Below are 22,754 nucleotides of genomic sequence, written 5' to 3'. Positions count from 1 at the left end.
AACTGTCGGCGGCGCCCCGGCAGCCGGCGTGATGGAGGCTGTCTGAGGGGACTTGTTACCGCGGCAGCTCACAGCTCACAGCTCCGCCCGTGTGCAGAGACGCCATGAATAATTGGAGCCTGGGTGCAGGTGAAGGTGCAGGTGCGAGCGGTGTCCGACGCCGGTTGAATCTCGGCTTCTTTAAACTGCTCCTGAAACCACGAAGAAATGTTTCGTCATGGCCGCCGCGGGGAATTCCTTTTGCGTGATGCAATTTTTGTTTTCAAGCCCGCCGCCTCCTTTTTCTGTGAGATTTTAATGTATGCATGTCGTGTTTGTGTCATGGCGCGCGCCGTTCTGGGTTTGTAAGGCTGTTACTCGCGAGGGACCGGCATCACCGCGGGGACGCCGTGTAATTTAGAGATGAAGAGCTCACAAGGCGACCTCTATGTGATACCAGAGAGGTGTCCTTTACACCGGCATCCTGGCAAGGAGCCCCCTCTATGAATGAGAGTGCAAGTCTCAGTGGGATTTATCTTGGCTAAATAAAGGTTACATAGGAGAAGGTGGACAAAAATGGACCGGGGTTCCTCTTGTGATTAGAAAGATTGTAGGTCGTTTACAACAAAGTACAGACGAGGTAGAATCGCACGGGATTAAGATCACGGACAATTATTGCACTTCCCAAGAGGCAAGAGCTCCTCCAGGTGATGCTGGTCCTGTGCGGAGAGGGGTTCAGTCTGGTTTGTTTGACCTATTTAACCCCCGAGGCCCCCGGCGACCAGGAAATGATAAAAAAAATAAGTCAAGTGACGTTTCTTCAGGATCTGCAGCACCTCAACGTTGCTTAACTTCATTTGAATTGCTGAAATACAGCAAAGCCTTGTGGGAAGAGTTGAGGCCGAGCAGAAAAAGATGTTTTTTTCCAACGCGTCACACGTCTCAAGCAGAAATGTATGCAAATAGTAATACCCAGCATGCCCCAATCCAAGCATGGTTAGGCTTAAAGGTCAAAACTTTTCCATTTTTGAACCGAGGATACAGATTTTTGACTAAAACTCTTTGGCAACAGGCCAAGGTTTTGTTTTATTCTGATTCTTTAGGTCATTATCTTTACAAAGAGGGGTCGTACAACCCTGCAGGTTGTTGTTTAGGCTTTGAACCTTGGAGTTGGAAAAAGCTCAGGGGCGGCTCGAAAAGGCCTTTTGCAGAAATCTTGCTCAGATCATGCTGGATGTTCATAGTCATGATCAAAGTATGTTATACTTGTGTTATGAGTTTTAATAACACAAGTATTAGAACTCATCTGGGGTTCATATGAGTACTTGAACAGACTTTGAAGGGCTCGTAGAAAAACTTGAGAACAAATAAGAACAAATAAGAAAGGACCTCAAATCTAAATTCCATCGCAAGCAGTTTAAAGAGACTGGGCGTGTGTGTGTTTGTGTGTGTGTGTGTGTGTGTGTGTGTGTGTGTGTGTGCAGCACGTCGACCCGGGGTCCTTGAGGAGATCATCCATAACCTGGACTACTGCGACATCCTGGTGTTGGGGGAGGAGCTAAGGCCGGAGCAGGAGTCCCTCCAGCTGCAGCGCAGCGCTCTGCTCGGGAAGCACCTGGACGCCACGAACTCCACCTCCGGCATGTCCATATATGGTATGTACGCGTCACACCTGCCCAGGTCTCCAACAAGTACACAACCACCGACAACCCCCCCTTTTCCTTTCTCCATCCCTTCCAGGTGTGGACTCCATGTCCAACTACGAGCAGGCGATCCGACAGGTGCGCTACTACAGCCGGCGGCCCGGACCGACCACGGAGAGGCGGTTCCGCCTCACCTGCTCGGAGCTCAACGGACGCTACACCAGCAACGAGTTCAACCTGGAGGTCAGCGCCAAAACCGCAGACTCTGATTCGCAGACAAGTGTGAGGGTTAATGTGTCTTTAAATGTATTCAGAGGGGGTTCGAAGGTGAAGATCACAACATTTTATGCACACAAACTGTGAGAAAAAACACGTCCGGGAATAAAGAAGTCGCAACAGAAATATTGAAAAGCTCCTTTTTCTGTGCACAAGTCCTCTGTGGAGGGCGGCCATGTTGTTTTCTCGTGCAAAAGCCAATGAAAGCAGACTGGGGTTTGTTGTTGTTGTTGTTGTTGTTGTTGGCAGTGGCTCTTAAAGAGACAGCAGCTCAAGTGGAGCGTTTTAATCTGAAGGTTAACAAGGTTTATATTCAGAGAGACAGTATGGAGAGGAAAAATATGTTTTTTTTGGAACATTAAAGGATGTAAACATGTTCTAGCTTTAAAAAAAAAACCTGAATACACTGACAGCGATGTTATGTTTTAATATTTCTATTTGAGGACCTGGACCAGCGTCGTTTGGATGAAAGTGAACGTCCCGAGTGTTTACAGTGTTCTCGGCTTATTAACAACACGAGGGGGAAAAAAAGCAGATTGCACTTTATTTATTTAACATTGAGACGCATGTTTCAAGAGGAAGAGGAGGAGGAGGAGGAGGTCCCGAGGGCCGACGAGCAGCTCCTGAAATAACAGGCGACGTTGCACATATTTGGATGGAAAATGAAAACAACTTGCCAAAAAAATAAAATAATTCAGAAATAGTTTTTAAAAAACTCACTAGAGACCAAATGGAGCAAATAGTTTGAACTAGTAGAGGAAGTGAGACAGCGCAGGTGTCTGGCAAATATAAAAAATAAAAAAGAGTCATTATTATGAGATGAAAAATCATATTTATCGGAATTATTATGATTTTGACTTTTTATCATAATCATGTGTTCCTGCTTCACGAGACGCATGTTGAACCTCGGAGGCTGTCGATGAATCTGGTTTAAATGTCATTTCCTGTATTGAGCTGCACACACACACACACACACACACACACACACACACACACACACACACACACACACACACACACACACACACACACACACACACACACACACACACACACAAAGAGACCATACCTTCATTGCATTGCTATCACGTTTTCTTCTTGGACAGGAAAAGTGAAAATGTGACTTTTATCCTTTGGAAATGTTTTTCAAAAACATGATTCCCGACTTTTCACGACTTTCCCCGGCTTTTCCCGGCCAGGTGGGCGCGCTTCACAGTTCTGAAGCGAGGGAGCACGTCAATCACATGGTGGCCCCGCCCCAGTACATGCAGGTGATCCACCATCCGTCCATGATCCAGGACCTGTACCCGACCCACGGCTCAGGTGAGGAGCTCGGTGCTAGCATGTGTTAGCGTGTGTTAGCCTGTGTTAGCGTGTGTTAGCTTGTGTTAGCGCGTATTAGTGTGTGTTAGTGTGGTTTTAGTGTGTTTTAGTGTGTGTTAGTGTCTGTTACAGTGTGTTAGTGTGTGTTGGTGTGTGTTAGTGTGGTGTTAGTGTGTGTTAGGATGTGTTAGTGTGTGTTAGTTTAGCCCTAGTGGCTGCAGAGATACACACATGTTAGTTTAAGTGTGACATTTTAGAGGAAAGGGCCTAAAAAAAAAGTGTTTTCCAATAAGAAGGTGAGCTCTGCCGTAAGTCAGAGATGGAGGGAGATGTTTCCCGGAGGTGTTTCTTTTTAGGAGACGCGCCGGCGTGCTAACACACTTCTGGGGAATATAAAATGCGACAAAATGTAGGCGATGACTTGACAAAAAAGCGCTGACAGGCAGGAGACCGGGAGCCTCGCTGAGCCACAGCTGCAAGAAAGAAAAGTGTTTCATGCAGCGATCCGTCCCGGGGTGAGCGCTCGGTTTCACTCTGCAGTTTGTTGATGGTTCTGCTCGTCTGCTCGCCGTCCTCAGGGATGGAGAGCGGCGTGCGAGAGAGTGGCGTGCGAGAGAGCGGCGTGCGAGAAAGCGGCGTGCGAGAAAACGGCGTGCGAGAAAGCGGAAAACTGCATGTGAGAAAGCGGCGTGCGAGAAAGCAGCGTGCGAGAGATCGACGTGCGAGCGCGGCGCCGGTGATCTGAAGGAAAAGAGAACGCGGGGATGAGGAAGAGTCGTCGGTCTTCATCCTCCACACGGGGTTTAATTATTCATCAAACTCTAATGGATTCTACTTAGAGTCCTGGAGAGTTCAGTGGCCAACGCTGTTAACGGCCCAGGGAGGTGCGTGTGTGTGTGTGTGTGTGTGTGTGTGTGTGTTTGCGTGTGTGTGTGTGTGTGTGCGTGTGCGTGAAAAGGAGGTCAGAAGAGCAGAGAGGGTGAAAAAAAACTACAAAAAACTACAAATGAGAAAGAACTTGTAGTTTCAGTGTAGCGCATGCGAGAGTTTCTGATGATATCGAGCTGTGTGTAGAGTACAAAGTCAGGGTGTGTGTGTGTGTGTGTGTGTGTGTGTGTGTGTGTGTGTGTGTGTGTGTGTGTGTGTGTGTGCAAAGACTCCATGTTACTCTAAAAAGGGAGCTTTGCAGAGAGGAAGATCAAAGGCCTTGTATTTAGTGTGAAAATCTAGGGAACCACTGAATCAAATGATCATCTGAAGAGTCCCCACTCTCGTTAAACACACACACACACACACACACACACACACACACACACCAGCAGGGACTGGTGGAGGGAGCTGCACAGACGTCGTGTCGGCTGGAGATCAGAGCAGAGAGAAACACTTTAGTTGAAGACGCCCTGCATGTTTCTGCTGATCGGCCTCGCGATCGTCTCTTTAATTAAATGCGCTTAAAGTTTTGCATTTTGAATTCCTTCTGCTTGTTCAGCCGACGGGCAAAGATTCAACTGAAGCAAGCGATTGTGCTTCTTGTGTTTGGCGGCCGCGAGACGAACAAAGACGCCTTGCAGAGGAGGAGTTTGTTTAATGAGTGATTATCACAGCGCCATGTTTCTTTCTTCTAGCACGTTCCGTTAGCCGGTGACTTGATTGGGTGGAAAAAAAAGAAGCGTGGAAAAAAAATGATTCAGGGATTCACGCATCCTCTTGGTCATGAACCAAAGAGATGAAAGTGAACATGATATTCAAGAAGGAAGTGAAGAAGAGTTTGTGAAATTTCTTTAAAAAAATATCATATTTTCAAGACTTATTGAGGCAACGTCTCCTTTCTCCTCTCCTCTTTCCTCTCTCCTGTCCTCTTTCGTCTCCTTTCCTCTCTCCTCTTTCCTCTCTTCTCTCCTCTTTCCTCTGTTTCCTCTCCTGTCTCCTCTCTTCTCTCCTCTTTCCTCCGTTTCCTCTCCTGTCTCCTCTCTTCTCTCCTCCTGTCTCCTCTGTCCCCTCTCTTCTTCTCTCTCCTCTCTCTCATCTTTCCTCTCTCCTTATCCTCTCTCCTCTCTTTTCTCACTCTTATCTCTCTTCTCTTGTCTCCTCTCTCCTCTCCTCTCTCCTCTTTTTTCTCCTCTCCTCTTTTTTCTCCTCTCCTCTATCCTCTCCTCTTTCCTCTCTCCTCTCTCTCTCATCTTCTCTCTCCCCTCTCCTCGCTCCTTATCCTCTCTGTCCTCTCTGTCCTCTCTCCTATCCTCTCTCCTCTCTCCTCTGTCTCCTCTCTCCTCTCTCAGCCATGCCGAGCGCGGTCACCGTGGTGATCGTGATGTGCATCGCCGCCCTGGTGGCGGTGGTGGTGCTCGGCGTCTACCGCCTCCACCTGACGCACCAGCAGGAGGTGAAGCTGTCCGAGGGCAACAAGGAGGAGGACGCCGGCTGGGACGCCTCCGCCCTGACCATCACCGTCAACCCCATGGAGGTACGCAGACTATTATGGGCTGTACGTCACGCTGCTTTACTGACGGGAAAACAACAACAACAACAACAACAAACACGCAATAAAACGATCGTTTATCAGGATGATTTCTTCGTTTCTTTGCTTAAAAAACGTCTGATTCTCTCTGCGTAGAACCTGGCGGGGCCGCCGGCCGCAGAGGAGGAAGAGGAGGAGGAGGAAGAGGAGGAAGATGAAGAGGACGACGACGAGGAAGAGGAGGATGACATCACCAGCGCCGAGTCAGACGACAGCGAAGACGAGGTGGACGTGCAGCTACCCAGAATGCAACGCTCGAGCAAGACGGGACAGAACTGGGACAAAACGACGATATCTTACTGAAGCGCACACACACAAACACACACACACACACACACACACACACGTGCGCACACACACACACACACACGGCCACTCCGCACTCTCGCACACACACACACACACACACACACACACACACACGTCTGCGTCCACGCCGAAACCTCAAATCAGACGGTTGAAAACAGACTTTTGTGATGTCGATGCTCTAAACATGAGGTAACGCCGCCCCCTGGTGGACGGCGACTGCAGCGCACCACGACTCAAAACCATGTCAGGAAACCTGTTTTATACACGGCCGATCAGACGAAGGTAAAAGAAAAACACGACACACGTCTTAAAGGGACAGCGCGCCAAACCGTCGGGCCGTTTTTTTCCCCTCCCGCCGCCACAAAACCCCTCCGAGAAATAAAAGTTTGACTAAAGTCTGCACCGTCCCGTCAGCCGCCAGAGGCCATGATGTCCAAAAAAGTAAAAGAAACACACTATTTATGTTTTTACGTCGTGTTGTTTTCCTTTATTCTCGCCGACACGCGGGGCAAAAAGAAGCCAGGTGAATTTTTTTCTCCAGAAATTAGCATATTTTCAACGGTAAACTGAAGATGTGTGTGTCGTCCTGGTGAGCGAGCCCAGGGGTTTTTTTGGGGGGGGAAAGCAGAGGAAGTCTCCTTGTACATTTTTATACGCTCCTTTCTTGTAAATACTGAGTATAGTAGGTGACCCCCCCCCTCCACCTCCTCCACCCTTAACACCACTGTCTCCACCCGGACACCCCCACCTCGTCATCCTGTGTGTGTGTGTGTGCACCCCCCCTCAGTAAATGTGTGTGTTTCTTGCTCGTGCTCCACCGGGTCGGTTAGAGAGACGACCATCAGAGACTCGACAGGACTTATTGAGCGTGAGCGCCGGGGGCGGAGCTTAACGACTGTCCGTCATTAATGCTGCACGGCGTGAGACGTGGGATCAAACTTTCAACTGTCGACCGGATGCAAATACCAAAATTTGAGTTTTTTCTTCCTCTTTTTCTTTACATTAATTGAAATTAAATTTCATAAATGTTAGTTTATTTTTTATTGTAAAACAGGTGGCTCAAATCAAGCATTCTGATTGGTTGAGAGTACCGTACAAGCTGTTTAAGTTTACCAGCGTTCCTCAAAATAAGAGGTGATTTAAATTGCGTGACAGCGTGACGCTGCTCCGTTAGCTAAAAGCAATAAAGTACTGGTGGCAGTACTGTATTTACAATAATGTACAACAGCACTGTTGAGCTGTACATTATTGACGATACAGTACTGCCTCTCGTACCTTATTGCTTAAATAAAGATCCTTTAAATCAAAGATGTGATAAAATATATTTAACATGAGCCAAGTGGAAGATTTTACACTGACATCAAGAATACAAGAGATAATATTACAGTTTAAAAGTCTGAAATATAGAAACGTGTGTGTGTGTTCAGCCTATATTTATTTTGATTATTCAATTTAATACATAGTATATATATAAATATATACATATATATACATTATATCTATAATAAAAAGATGTTAAACTCATATTTTTATGTTATGTAAGTGCATTTAAATGCAGTTCTTCATCCTCGTTTTGGTTTTATGAAATAAACCTAAATGAGAAATGAAATCTCACTTTACTTCCTGGGCGGACTGAAGGACTCGATGATGAAACACTTTAAACGCTGCAGAGCTTCACTCTCACGTCCAGAACCTCCTGAAGTCGACTTTTAGTTTGTTATTTCCAAGATAAAAGTAAATATACTTCAAAATGAGTCTCGTGTTGCAAAAAAAAATACAGTTTTCTAATCAAAATAGCAGTTAGTTGTGATTGAGAAGCTTCACTGGGTGAAGTGAGGTGCAGCATTAATGACAGACACGCGGCAGCGTCGCACGCCGTGAGGTAAGAAGAGGTGAAAGCACCCGACGGCGTCGCGTTTAACGTTTATATCAGAAGAGGAAGAAGAACCTGGAAGGTTCCTTCACCTCCACCTGGACGTTCTCTCCGTCTGTAGCGTCTGAAAGCGAAGAAATCCACAGACGACTCAAAACCCCGGGAGGTCGTTCTCCTCTGACGGCGTTCTCCAGCTGGAGAACCTCCTGCTGGAGAACCTCCCGCTGGAGAACCTCCCGCTGGAGAACCTCCCGCTGGAGAACCTCCCGCTGGAGAACCTCCCGCTGGAGAACCTCCCGCCTGCGTGTCCTGTAGCTTCTGTGTTCATGTAAAAGATCTCATACGTCGTTTAGGACTTTATCCTCATGTGACACCTGATCCTGTTACTCCACACCTCTCTCTCGCTCTCTCTCTCTCGCTCTCTCTCTCTCTCTCTCTCTCTCTCTCTCTCTCTCTCTCTCTCTCTCTCTCTCGTTGCATCATCCCTCTTGTTGTCCTGACGTTTGTTTTAGAAGAAGAGGAGGACGATGAAATTAACATGAAACCTTGTAAAATGTGTAAAAGTTTGTTTTTTTATTGTTTACTCTCTTTCTCTCTCTCTCTCTCTTTCTCTTTCCCGCTCTCTCCCTCTCTCTCTCTCTCTCTCTCTCTGGACTCTTTGGTCTGTTTTTCTTTGGGATGGTCACTGCAGCACTTTCTGTAAATTGGCCAATAAAAACTTGTTTTGGAATCTAGCCGTGGCTCCTGTGTGTGTGTGTGTGTGTGTGTGTGTGTGTGTGTGTGTGTGTGTGTGGTTATTGTTGTGTGTTAAATATTTATGTTATGTTGAAAAACGTCAGGAAGAACTCTGAAAAAAGTACAGTATGTCCAAAAATAAACTTTAAAAGTCATATTATTAGATGAAAAAAACAACATAAAAGACATTGAACGTCATATTATTAGATAAACAAAATAAAAAAACAAGGTAAAGTTTGTCGGAAAACGTCCTAAAAAGTAGAAAAGGTACAAATCTAGTATTTTGAAATACGTCAGTGTCGTAATCTCCAAAAGAAAGGGTTAAAAAGGGTTCAGTGACGTCACCGTCAGTGAAACGTCTCCACCTGGTGGCCGGTCGCCAGACTGCAGCTCTGAGTCGCTCCTCCTGGAAGAGTGCGGACAGCAGCAGGAACTGATGAAGATGATGATGAAGGTCAAACCCCCGAGAGGCTGCAACGCAAACACAGAACATGAAAGAACCTCAGTGTTCCCTGAACTTCTCTTCAGAACTTCAGGTTCCCCGTCGAGAAATAAAACTTTGATCCTTCAAATAAAAAACAGCCTCGCCGACTGCAGACTGTGAACATTCACTCATTCACTCACTCATTCACTCATCCTCTCATCTACTTACTCTCTCAAGACACACACACACACACACACACACACACACACACACACACACACACACACACAGGAACTAGCCCAATGTTTGCTCTCACACGACAGCTTAAGGTCAAGGGCCACAATGACGTCATCGATGACGTCATCGATGACGTCATCAGGGCTGTTTCTCTCGGCTCGGTCTGGAAAACTAATAAAGTTTACGACAAAGCAGACGTTGTAAACCGTGGGGGAGTTTGGAAGACGTGAACATTCACCAGGTTGGAAAAAGTTAACATCTGTTGCATCATGGGAAATGTAGGCTCTACAGAGTTACGGAGGTCTCAGTTTTTGGCTCTGTTTTACTATTTCACAGACTGAAAACTGCATAAATTAATCATGAAAGTAGGTTGATGTTGAGTTGATTTATTTGACTCTTAAAGGTGAATAATGAACCTTTAAGCGCTGCAGTACCGCAGGCGGCCACACGGCGGCAGCACCAACTAAGCAAAGAGTTCTGCAGCTGCAGCCACGTGGACTACAAGCAGACACTATTATGGGATGTTTATCATCAACACGTTACCAGGTTACCACCAGATTCTCCTCCCTGCTAGAAACAGAGCTACAGACACGTGTGTGTGTGTGTTTGTTTGTGTGTGTCTGCATGAGTCTGTGTGTGTGTGTGTGTGTGTGTGTGTGTCTCATCACTCCCTCCAGAAGGCGTCTGTCGTCTTCTCCTGAAGGTCGGTCGTGACCTTCGTGAAGGTCGAGCAGGCCGGACGCTGCAGAGCATCAGGAGGAAACTTCTGCACCAACGTGTCACTTCTACCACGATGTGTTTGTTTGTTTGTTGTGTCAACAAACAAACAAAAGACTTTACTTGTTGTCCAACAGAAGAAATAGACGTGAATAAAAATAAATGAATGAAGCTGGAGATGTACGGATGGAGAGAATGATGGTACAGGAAAGAGAGAGAGAACAACAGAGAGAATGATTAATGAGAAAAGAAAGAGTGAAACAGAAAGAGAGAAACAAGAAGAGAAACAGAAAGAAAAACAAGAGAGAAACAGAAAGATGAATGAGAGAAAGAGAAAAAGCGAAAGATGAAGAAAGAAAGAGAAAGTCAGCATCCTGTGTTGTTGGGCCTCAGTTTCCTCCTGAGTCAGACTCGAGCGTAGAGGACACACACACACAGACACACACACACACACAGACACACACAGACACACACACACACACAGTGTATTCTGCTGTAAACATGAAGCGTCATTGTTCTACGTCTCCTGTCAGATGTTAAAGAGCTGCAGCTGAAAATATCTTTTATCTTTTCACACCTCCTCCTCCCTCCCTCTCTCCTCCCCCCCCCCCCCCTCCTCCCCCACCCCTGACCTCGTAGCTGGATGAGCATCCAGATCAAACGAGCTTCAGCTTCATCGTTCACACTGTCAATAATCCTTTAAAAAGAAGTCGATCGCTGCGTTATTGAGCAGCTTTACACGAGGAGATCAATGGCCGCCGTCTCTCTGGGCAGCCGGCTGCATCTTCAGCATCTTCCTCCTCCTCGTCTCCTGCGTCAGAGGGTTAATGATCGAGTTCAGCAGGTCATCGCTTCCCGTTGTGCGTTCACAGTATTTTATATCCAAGAACAAAATAAATGCTCTTAAACTCTGGTTGACTCCAGCTGTTAAAGCAGGAAACAGACGAGAAACTAAACACACCGACGACTCCGGGTCCATACGGCCTGACCAATGGACGTTCAGGACTTTCAAACCCAAACGTTCAGGACTTTCAAACCCAAACGTTCAGGACTTTTAAACCCAAACGTTCAGGACTTTTAAACCCAAACGTTCAGGACTTTTAAACCCAAACGTTCAGGACTTTTAAACCCAAACGTTCAGGACTTTACACACAGATTTCACAGATCTTTGCTCATAAACATGTTTTAAACAGTAAAAAGTGATAAAATGTAGTATTTAAACTAACAATGAAGATTCAAAGCATACAGTAAACCTTAAATGACTCAAATGAATGAGAGACAATAGTTTGATTAAAAGAATAAACATTTATATAGATGCCTGTATGGATGCTGCTGATATTTTGAGCCTCTTTCTTTCAAAAGCAGATTCATTATTTCTCACTGAATGAACGTCGTGAACACATGAACATAACACATTCACAGGACGGCGAGGCAGCGTGCGTTCAGCTCCGTTTATTCATATTCACATTGAACAGATTCTCACGGCAGCACGTCGTGTTTTCTACCGACGAGACAAAACCGTCCCGCAGACAAATCTCATGATCCATGAAACAAAAAGACACACACAAAAAAATACATACAATCTAAATTCTCATCATGAGAACTTTCAAAAAGTAAAATCAGGCATAAAAAAAAAAAAGACGTGGAATAAAAAGATGGAAAAGCAGCATTAAAACCTTTGTGTGTGTGTGTGTGTGAGAGAGGTCCTTGTGTGACATGTTGACATGTGTGTGTGTGTCAGAGCAATACACACACACAGCTTCAACCTTCAGATCAATCTCTCTCAGCGCTACATCAGCCCACGGTCCTCTGAGCTCACCACACACACACACACACACACACACACACACACACACACACACACACACACACACACACACACACACACACACACACACACACACACACACACACACACACACACACACACACACACACACACACACACACACACACACACACACACACACACACACCGGAGGCTTGAAATGAGACTGAAGCGAGGGATGAAGAGACAGAGAGAGAGAGGGAGAGAGAGAGAGAGAGAGAGGGAAGGAGGGGGAGAGAGGAGAGAGAGTTCAAACGAGACCGGAGCAGTTGTGCGTCGCTTCAGCCGCTCGCTCGTCATGCGAGTTGTCATCTTATAAAGTCAGTCGGGGCTTTGTTCCTCTGCAGACACACAAACAGTGTGTACTGCATGTAATCCGTGTGTGAAGACACACACACACACAAATATAGACCCTTCTCTCCCAGGCTGGCCCCCTCCCTCCTGTCTCCTGGGTTTCGTTGCTTCTCCACAGAGCCCGCTGTGTTGTTGGGAATATAAATATAAATACCAACATGTTGTTTACTTCCCCTCCCGAGGAGGCTGCGTGTGTGTGTGTGCGGTGCGGGAAAAAAAAGAAAAGATGGCGGGGAACACGGGAGAGGACTCCATGACGCTCCCGCCTGTCCAGTAGAAAGACTCCTAAGAAGATAAGGCGCAAAACTAGAAGATAAAAACATTCATATTGGAACGCACCCCCATCCGCCCTCAGACTGTCGTAAACTGTCGCGTTCGTCGTCCTCTGCGGATGTCTGACGGTTATGACGATGGAGTTCAGTTCAGAGGCCGGTTACCATCAGAAGAAATGGAGCTCAGCCTCGACCCACCTGTGTGTGTCTGTGTGTGTGTGTCTGTGTGTGTGCACACGAGGGGGTCACTGGTACTGGAGGTAGTTCTTCAGCGTCTGCGGCAGCGGCAGCGTGTCGATGTGATGGATGCGCTCTCTGCCGAGCGCCAGTCGAGCTACTCGCCTGCACAGGTCCATGAGGGGGAGGGGCTCCGCTGTGGGGGAGGGAGGGGGGAGGGGGGGAGAGCGGGGGGGAGAGAGAGACCATGTTAGAGAAAGCAGAGCTTCAACAAAAACTGCATTTAGTTTTGTTTTTGCGCTTGAAACTGATTTTCAGATCCAAGTTGTGCGTGTTTTTTGTGTGCACATTCACACACGTGTGCGTCTTTAATGTTCCTCATTCAGACGTGACGTTCAGGAGAAACAATACAAGTCGTATTCGCACCACAAAAAACTGACAAATTACAAATATGATCATGTTTTAACGATTTTTGCAGCAAATCCACGGAAAAAAAACCATCTCGTAAGATTCATTATTAGAGAGAAAATCTGCTGCTTTGACTTCATAAAGTAACCACGCTGTGTGCAGTGTGTTTTCTAGATATTCATGTGTTCATTCATGCATTCAGCAGCATTAAAGACTATTGATTAGAAGATCTGCTCTGATTATCCTCGTGCCGATACGAGGATTTGTGGAAAAATGTCTTATTGACTAAATGTCGTGATTCTGACTCGTTCGCAGGGAAGAAAACTTGTTTTATTTTAGTAAAAGAGTGAAAAGAAAGAAGAGCAAAATATTTATATGAGAAGACAAGACTGCACTATAGTTGATGTGTGTGTCAGCAGAACATGGCGGCAACCACACACACACACACAGACACACGTATGTCGAGACAGAGCAGGCTCTTAACTGATGTCCCTTTCTACGGATGTCAAGCTGCTTCACCTGAACGCACCATCTGGTGGGGCTGAAACCCTGCTGTTGAGAGTCCACACACACACACACACACACACACACACACACACACACACACACACACACACACACACACACACACACACACACAAAATGAAGGACACGAGCATGGCTACAGTAAGAAGGTTTTTCCATGAAGTAGTGCGTACCTGATGCTGAACGACTGGTTTTACATTGAGATACTAAATAGACATCACACACACACACACACACACACACACACACTTGACAGAAAGACCCTGAATCTTCTCCATCAACAGACGTTGAGTCTAAAGCTCTAATGCTTTTCTTCTTCATGAGTCATTCATTAACATATTCATTCATTCATTTCCTCCGTTGCTTTTTGTCACGAGAACTCTTTTAAACATCGAGGTCGATTCGTCTTCTTCTTTCTGAAGCCGTCGACCAATCGCATCGTGCGGATCGGACTCAATCGAGCGCCCGACATCCTTTCAACCCACGAAGGACGTTCCAGTTTCCCCTTTCAAAATAAAAGCCACCGTGTGACCAGAGAGACGAGAACTCAAATTCACTAAAGAACATTGAGAGTGAACTTTATCAGGAGCCATTTTCGTTTCTTCTCTCTCTGGATTCCTGCGCTCTGGAGACGTGACCTTTAGAGGCCGAATAATGAAACCTGCCGACGGCGCTGCAGACAAATAAGAGCGCGGCCGCCTTCCTTCACCTGACGGCCGAGCGCTTAATGAAAAGTCTGTCGAGAGAGCACCTCAGTGGGGAAAAACAAAAACACACAGTCAGACAGACGTGTGTGTGAACTCTGACGACGTGCAGCGGCGCGTGTGATGACGCCGAGCGGCTGATGATTCACTGCCGCCGCCGCCAGGAGGGAGAAGTACAATTACTTCCCCTCCGACATGTTATCACCCTCACGTCTGCAGGAGGACAGGGAGGAAAAGTCCACGCTTCAGGAGATAAGCAACCAGGACGAGCTACACAACCGGTCGCACAATCGGGACTCCGGTCCGTCTGAGCGCTCAGATAATAAAAAAAGTACCCGAGATCTCTCTCTCTCTCACTCACACACACACACACACACACACACACACACACACACACACACACACACACACACACACACACACACACACACACACACACACACACACACACACACACACACACCTTTATTTCCCCCGTCAGCGCTAACAGCAGCTGTCAATCAGCCTTAATCTACAAGCACGGGCCCCCGCATATAGGTAGTTTCCATAGAAACCGTCTCCTCTCACCACGGCGGTGTGATGTCACCGTGCCGGGAGAGAGTGTGTGTGTTTGTGTGTGTGTGTGTGTGTGAAGTCACAGTTGCACGCGTGTCTAGATTTCAGAGCCTCGTGTCGCGAGTGTACAGGATGCGACGGGAACACGAGCTGCAGGTTCAGGTTCTGACCTGAAGGAACCTTACGAGGCCAAGAAGAGATTCCTTCTTTCCTTCCTTCCTTCCTTCCTTCCTTCTTTCCTTCCTTCGTCGAGTGTGAAGTGCGTTACTTCCATTTGACGGACGTTTGTAGATTTACTTTGTGTCTTTGTTTAACCGTCATCATCAAGAAGAAAAATGAGAGAGAGAGATGAAGGAGAAAGAGAAAGATTAAGAAGTTTGAGCGAGAGAAAGACAGAGTGAGAGAAAGAGATGGACAGAGGGAGAGATGAAAGAGCGAGAGCAAAAAAATGAAATAAATGAATCGTCACTTAAAAATGTAGCATTGTATCATTAAAAGTAGAAAAAGACGCGACCGCCGGCGCCAACGAGATCGATTGCAACCAAAGAAGTCTCGCTCTTTCTCTCTCTCCATCTTTTTCTCTCTCTCCATCCCTGCACACACACGGGATTGTGTTTAATTATTTTTATAATAAAACCTTTTTCTTAAAGTCCCCTTTTTTAAATGTTTGGCGCTCGACATCCGTCGGTTATTTAACGCCGACTCACATTTACACTCATCTCCGTTATAAATAATTGCAACGACAGGAAGAAACGTCACACACATTAGTGCATGTTTGCTCACATTAAAAAAGGAGGCAGCTTTAACATATGTCACAACATTGCTGCTGTTTACCTCTGCAGCTAGCTAGCTAGTAGCTAGTAGCTAGCTAGCTGCAGAGCTCTCTGCACATCCGTCATCTCTCCAGTCAGTGGTGCAACTGTCCGCCCGGCCGTTGCAAAAAAAAGAAAAAGAAAGAAAAAAGGAGCGCTTGAGAGGAAAGTGCAGAGTATCTTCTGACAGATTCACGGCACATTAAAGAGGAGATGGACTGTGGGAAAGTGTGTTTAAGGACGGCTGCAGAGGCCCGCGGGCGGCAGCCGCTACATCAAGCTCACACTGAACCCAGAACAAAGTGGAGGGAGGGAGGGAAGGAGAGGAGCGTCGGCTAGTCTGCCATCACCGAGGTGAGACGGCTAATACGCAACTGATAATAGCACACGCACACACAAAGTTTTTTTACGATCACAACCGACATTTGCAGACTGAGACAACACAACCCAGTTACGTCTCACTGTGAGATAAGAGGTGAGACCGGTGCATCTTTTTTGGCATGTTCCAGTTTACTGTTGACTCCCTGACTCCCTCCCTTCCTCCCTTCCTCCTTTCCTCATGCCCTTCATCACCAGAGCGGCGCCCAGGTAACCGGCACGGGGCGGCGCCGAGAGGCTCCAGCCGCACTCATCCCTCAGATCAGCGGGTCGGCCCGTCTGGCCTAGTTTATTAGGAAGACAGGTGTGTGTGTGTGTGTGTGTGTGTGTCTGCTACAGTCCTTCCCGTCTCAGCGACGAGTCAAAGAGGAGGAAAAGAAGGAAAAAAGGAGGAGGAGTGAAATCTGAGTGACAGGCGGCTTCAGGTCGTGTGAGGTCATCTGCAGCGGCGGCGCTCATCACGCCGTCGGAGGCGCAGGTGTTCACACTGAATCGTCCGCTCGGAGCGGAAACCCATCGCTCTGCTGAGCGAGCGATTCCTTCCGCCGCCGCCGGCCGACTTCCTATTACCTCGCACCGCCAGACAGGAAGCTGCACCGCCATCAATCTGATCTGTGTGTGCGTGTGTGTGTGTGCGCGTGTGTGTGCAAACACGGCAGCAGTGACAATTCGCCGCATGCAATAACGACCTTTGCGCATCACCGTCTTAACGTTTGTACGCATGAATCAGAATATATTTTATATAAAGATATAATATACATGTAATTGTTTTAATATGTTTAATGCTCACACACCAAATAACTACTTTGTTTGCTAGGCACTTTATAAGATATGTGAGAAATATTATAATTTTATAGCGATAGATAGATAGATAGATAGATATATTTCCCCTTCCTCCCTCCTTCCTTCCCTCTTCCTCCATCACTTCCCCTTTCTTCCTTCTATTGTTGATATATAATTAAAATGTAATCAACCAATGCATCACGTTGTTGCATCACGTTGTTGTTGTTTTTAAACCCAAACACTGACTGGAAGATATTCACTCCAGAGTGTCTCTCTGTAAAATAATCCCACGAGTTCCTCAGCAACACTCCGGCTCCTCTAATCTCACGCCGCAGCGCCTGAACGCTGCCGACAGGAAGACGCCTCTCTCTCGTTAGCGTGGGGCGCGTCCTCAGTGAGCGAGCCCCACGCGGCCCTCCAGAGAGGCGGCTCCACCGTTTTCCCACGGCAAAACCACGCCGCCGCCGCCGGGGGGAGTAAACACCGAGAGGATTAGAGTTGAAAAGGACGGACGGAGGAAGACGTGGAGGCGCGTCACGCCTGAACCACTTCCTCATCTCAGGTACGAAAAAGGAGTTTGCGTCGGTACGGCTAAAAGCACGGCTTCCCGGGAACACGAGGAGCTTTCATGCCTTTGCCTTTTTCAACTTTCGAGACATGCAAACCGATAAAAATCGACGTCTCGGTACGGCTCCGCTTTCAAGTGTCTGCGAGAGCGAAAAGGGAGGAAAATGACGCAGGACGAATGTGAAAGAAAACCTGCATTAATGCAGAGTATTAAAGAGACAATACAGACGGGGGAGGGAGGTGTATACGGATACTTATCTCTTCTCGCCTCCCAGGGAGATAGAGATGGAGAATAAAAGAGTCTAAGCAGGGAGGGAGGGAGGCGGGAGGACGTGAACAGACTATAAGACAGCAAAAAAAAGAAAAAAGCAGCGTCGAGCTGCTCCAGGACGATGCACGGAAAGCAAGGTCTGGGATTTAGTTGCCGTCTCCGAGCGTAAATATTGACGCTTCAATTATTCTCTTTATCGCCTCGCGCTCGGCGGCGTGCGCTCGTCTCCCGTGTGCTTTCTGTCAGGAAGCACACGGGCGCCGCTGATCTCGTACGTTAGCGCGAGGCAGACATCTTTGATGCCTCCATGATCGCTGCAAGGTTCAGGCTCATGAGCTCGGGCGCCATTAGCCGCTTCCTGTTTTGCCGTCTCCACGCTTCATACAAACAATAAAAAAAACAGGAGGATCAAACTATTCAGGCGTGGACTAGCGAACGAGAGTCCATCAAGGGGGCCGAACGGCAAAGAGATGCTACAGGAAGCAGAGAGGCTCAAAAACAGGATTTTGAGCGTCGAGCGGTTTCGAGTGGGAGGAGCCAGAAGAACCACGAGCCGTCTGAAGTCCTCCTACGAGCAGATCATCACAAATCAAACTACGCAGACATCTGATTTTTTATTCCTCCGTCGTCAAACCCCCCCCAAAAAAACAATAAATAATTAATAATACGCCCACGATGCCACTCAAACCGAAAGTTATACCATCTGGTTGTTCACTTCTTTTCAGCGCCACAACTCCACTTTCTCCTCTATTCAACAAGTGACATTACCTGAGGCAATTCATCTGACTACACACACACACACACACACACACCCCTCTTCAACTCTCTTCACATACGCACAATCTCTCCAAAAAACTTGTAAACAGACTTTGATGTGTAAAACCTGTGGAGTTCCCCTTTAAGCTCAGCAGACACACACACACACACACAGACAGACACACACACACACACTAATAACCAACATTTCCCACTATGCAAGGCCAGACGCTGAGCTCAGAGGCACACTGGGACATCTTCCAGGATTCCTCTTCTCTCTCTTAAACACACACAAACACACACAAAAACACGGACACACACACACACACACGGTGTCCGTGCCTCACTGTCGGCTAACGCCCCCGGGCCGCGTTGTGCAACACTCGGGCTCGAGCGGGACTGGGAGAAGAGAGAGAGAGACCATTTCCCAATGTGAGAGTTTTTGATGGAGACGAGTTGGAACGATGACATTTACCCAGAAAGAACAACGGAGAGGAACACTGAGACACACACACACACACTTTTTCTGAGTGTGTTAAAGTTTGACGAAGGCCGTCTGCACCATTCCCTCCGTCGCACTTCTAACGTCCTCTCAGACAGGATGTTTACACTGTTTACAAAAGCAGCGGTTCACTTCACCGTCGTCTTTTTCTTGATCTCTGGAGAGGAAATCTGTAAAAAATCTTTACAGTCTGACCTGAACCCTCAAGACACACACACACACACACACACACTTGTCATACAACTGCCGATGATGATTCTTCGCCTTCTTCCTTCCTGCTCTTTCTTCCTTCCTTCGTCACCCTTCCTTCCTCCTTTCCTCACACCCTCTTCCTTCCTTCCTTCCTCAGTCACTTACCCTTCGTTCCTTCCTTGCTCCCAATTCCTATTTCCATCTATCTCTCACTCACTTCTCATTCTTTCTTTCCTTCCTTTCCCCCTACTCCTTCCTTACTTCCCCTTCCTTCCTCCATCCCTCACACCCTCTTGCTTGCTTGCTTCCTCCATCCATCCATCCATCCATCCATCCCTCCCCCTTCGTTCCTTCCTTTCTTCATCCCTCGCTCCCAATTCCTTCCTCCATCTATCACTCACTCACTTCTCACTCCTTCCTTCATCTATCCATCCCTCACTCCCCCTTTGTTCCTTCCTTTCTTTCTTCATCCCTTGCTGCCAATTACTTCCTCCATCTATCTCTCACTTCTCATTCCTTCCTTCTTCCTTCCTCACTCCCCCTCCTCCTTTTCCTCTCCGCCTCTTCCTTCCTTACTCACTTCCCCTTCCTTCATCCATTCCTCACCTTTCGATTCTTCCTTCATCCCTCGCTCCCCATTCCTGCCTCCCTCCCTGGGTTTCTGTCACAGTATTCCCGGGTTGTTGCAGCCCTCCAGTCTCTCTCTCTCTCTCTCTCTCTCTCTCTCTCTCTCTCTCTCTCTCTCTCTCTCTCTCTCTCTCTCTCTCTCTCTCTCTCTCTCTCTCTCTCTCTCTCTCTCTCTCTCTCTCTCTCTCTCTCTCTCTCTCTCTCTCTCTCTCTCTCTCTCTCTCTCTCTCTCTCTCTCTCTCTCTCTCTCTCTCTCTCTCTCTCTCTCTCTCTCTCTCTCTCTCTCTCTCTCTCTCTCTCTCTCTCTCTCCTTGATGAGTGGGTCTAAATATAAACACATCTGGGGCGTCGCAGATAAACAAAAACATCTCTCTCCGCGCCGTGAAAACACGAGCCGCCGCCACGAGCCGCCGCCACGAGCCGCCGCCACGAGCCGCCGCCACGAGCCGCCGCCACATCCACCTCTCCGTGGCGGCACTAATGGCGGCGGCGGCTCGCCGTCCTCGCACCAGACGGCTGCGTGAGCCGGAGGAACGCGAGTCGCCGGCGTTCGATGTAAAAACACGTTCTCACGCCGGAGGCGAGCGCGTCCTCTGAAAGCCGCGTGACGGCGTCTCGCCGATGAGGGAGCGAGCTAAACTTAAAACGGGGATTAAGGCTGAAAAGGTTGATGCGACATTTTTCACTTCAAAAACACGTCCGTGAGCAGCCGAGGAAGACGCCCGGGACCCGGCTTTAAAACACTTTAAATCCCTTCACTTCACACTAAAATAAACGCGGCGGTTTTGACAAATTACGCCGCTCCGAAAAACTGAACACGACCAGGAGGAACGGATCGTTTGAAGACTTTGAAATATGACGTGCGGGTCTTTTAACTTTGATCCAAAATGCTGAAAGTAAAGCCGAGTCGTCGTGGCTGAAGGTTTTGTACACTGCTGGCTGCCAGAAACACAGGAAGTCAAGAGACTTTGTGTACTTTCCCGACTCACAACTGAGCCAATAAGTCAGATCGAATGTTTCGATGGTGGGAGAAAAGAAAGCGAAAGTATTGTTGTTGGGTTTTTTTGCTGGTTGATGCCAAGTCGTTAAAACGTGCCGTGATCTGCCCGAAGAGCTCCGAGGCTAAAGAGAGATGTCGCTAATGACACGGATCAGATTTACACAACGTCACACCGCCACACAAACACTACACAATCACTGCTCTGTGACTCACTGGCTGGATTTTACTAGTGTGTGAGTGTGAGTGTCAGAGTGTATGAGTGAGAGAGTAAGAAAGAGTGTGTGTGTGAGCGAGAGAGTGTGTGAGTGAGAATGTGAGAGCGAGTGTGAAACAGAGAGAGAGGGTGTGTGAGAGAGTAAGAGAGAGTGTGTGTGTGAGCGAGAGAGAGTGTGAGAGAGTGTGAAAAAGAGAGAGAGGGTGTGTGTGTGAGAGAGTGAGAGAGAGTGTGTGTGTAAGCGAGAGAGTGTGTGAGAGTGTGAAAAAGAGAGAGAGGGTGTGTGTGAGAGAGTGAGAGAGAGTGTGTGTGTAAGCGAGAGAGTGTGTGAGAGTGTGAAAAAGAGAGAGAGGGTGTGTGTGAGAGAGAGAGAGAGTGTGTGTGTAAGCGAGAGAGTGTGTGAGAGAGTGTGAAAAAGAGAGAGAGGGTGTGTGTGTGAGAGAGTAAGAGAGAGAGTGTGTGTAAGTGAAAGAGTGTGAAAAAGAGAGAGAGTGTGTGTAAGCGAGAGAGTGTGTGAGTGAGAGAGTGTGAAAAGAGAGAGAGTGTGTGTAAGCGAGAGAGTGTGTGAGTGAGAGAGTGTGAAAAAGAGAGAGAGTGTGTGTAAGCGAGAGAGTGTGTGAGTGAGAGAGTGTGAAAAAGAGAGAGAGTGTGTAAGCGAGAGAGTGTGTGAGTGAGAGAGTGTGAAAAAGAGAGAGTGTGTGTAAGCGAGAGAGTGTGTGAGTGAGAGAGTGTGAAAAAGAGAGAGAGTGTGTGTAAGCGAGAGAGTGTGTGAGTGAGAGAGTGTGAAAAAGAGAGAGAGTGTGTAAGCGAGAGAGTGTGTGAGTGAGAGAGTGTGAAAAAGAGAGAGAGTGTGTGTGTAAGCGAGAGAGTGTGTGTAAGCGAGAGAGTGTTTGAAAAAGAGAGAGAGGGGGTGTGTGTGTGTGAAAGAGTGAGTGTGATTGAGAGAGTGTGAAAAAGAGGGAGAGAGTGTGTGTAAGAGTGAGTGAGTGAGAAAGAGTGAGTGAGAAAGAGTGTGTGAGAAAGTGTGTGTGAGAAAGAGTGTGAGTGTGTGTTTTGTGCGACTTACGATCGAGTCCGTTGACGTAGCGGATGGAGACCTCGCAGTGGCCCCACACGGCGCTGACGATGGGGTACAGTCGCTTCCCCTTCAGCCCCCTGAAGGCCACGCCCAGGTACTGCCCGTCCACCATGAAGCTCAGCGTGCCCTCGTCCATGTCCAGCACGACCGCCAGCGAGTCCGGCAGCACGAACGACTCGTCCGGCTCCAGGAAGCGCGGGTACGTGGGCGCCGGCGCCGAGGCGGGCCGGTTCTTCCCGTCGTGGTAGAGTCTGTTGCGGCCCAGGTCCCAGCCCCAGGACTCCGAGTCGGCGCCCACCAGCGCCGTGTAGCCCACGGAGTGCAGCGAGGCCTCGGCGGAGGCCACGCCCACCACGGCGTGCGTGCCCCGCTGCCTGGCGGGCCAGTGGATGCGCCACACGTGGAGCCCCCGGGTGTGGCCCACCTTGCCGCGGATGCAGTCCGTGCTCTGCGCCACCGGGTGCCGGTGGAACGTCAGCTTGTCGTCCTCCTTGACGAAGACGTTGAGCGAGCGGTCGTCCGAGTTCCAGGCGTGGCGCAGCTGGGCCTCGGCGCCGGCCGCCGGCATGTCCAGCAGCAGGTCCAGGCGGGGCGGGCGGCAGAAGTCCGGCCCGCGCAGCTCGCGGCGCACCGGCCGGTACGAGGGCTCGCCGCGCACGTCCACCGACTTGATGCTGCCGGAGATCTTCTGGCCCATGGCTGGAAGGGGAGTGGGTC

At 48.3% G+C, this 22,754-nt stretch overlaps 2 protein-coding genes across 2 annotated transcripts in view; one reads left to right on the top strand and one right to left on the bottom strand.

The window, feature by feature from the left end:
- LOC137790192 (calsyntenin-2-like) overlaps positions 1-8,655 on the top strand; it is a 217,653-nt gene extending 208,998 nt beyond the window's left edge. The window contains exons 13-17 of the mRNA XM_068584176.1: positions 1,464-1,634; positions 1,720-1,865; positions 3,098-3,221; positions 5,501-5,685; positions 5,836-8,655. Coding sequence (XP_068440277.1) covers positions 1,464-1,634; positions 1,720-1,865; positions 3,098-3,221; positions 5,501-5,685; positions 5,836-6,042 — 833 coding nt within the window. The 3' untranslated portion in view covers positions 6,043-8,655. The remainder of the gene's footprint in view (positions 1-1,463; positions 1,635-1,719; positions 1,866-3,097; positions 3,222-5,500; positions 5,686-5,835) is intronic.
- Positions 8,656-11,522: 2,867 nt separating this feature from the next.
- Positions 11,523-22,752, bottom strand: LOC137790665 (SPRY domain-containing SOCS box protein 4-like). Its single transcript, XM_068585106.1, has 2 exons — positions 22,026-22,752; positions 11,523-12,861 (listed from the first exon to the last, which is right to left on the bottom strand). The coding sequence occupies exons 1-2, from the start codon at positions 22,732-22,734 to the stop codon at positions 12,734-12,736; spliced, it is 837 nt and encodes a 278-aa protein (XP_068441207.1). The 5' UTR covers positions 22,735-22,752; the 3' UTR covers positions 11,523-12,733.
- Between the last annotated feature and the right edge of the window lie 2 nt (positions 22,753-22,754).

This window comes from Clinocottus analis, unplaced genomic scaffold (assembly GCF_023055335.1).
Source record: "Clinocottus analis isolate CAN_PGR_092001 unplaced genomic scaffold, fCliAna1.0.p SCAF_2, whole genome shotgun sequence".
Taxonomy (NCBI): domain Eukaryota; kingdom Metazoa; phylum Chordata; class Actinopteri; order Perciformes; family Cottidae; genus Clinocottus; species Clinocottus analis.
Note: the sequence above shows the minus strand (reverse complement) of the source record. Positions and strands in the feature narration are given on the sequence as shown.

Excerpts from the sequence above, each read along its gene's own strand:
- LOC137790665 (XM_068585106.1), bottom strand. The coding sequence starts at position 22,734 with ATGGGCCAGAAGATCTCCGGCAGCATCAAGTCGGTGGACGTGCGCGGC. Across the intron at positions 12,862-22,025 it reads CTACGTCAACGGACTCGATC|CGGAGCCCCTCCCCCTCATG; the intron begins GTAAGTCGCACA and ends CCTCCCCCACAG.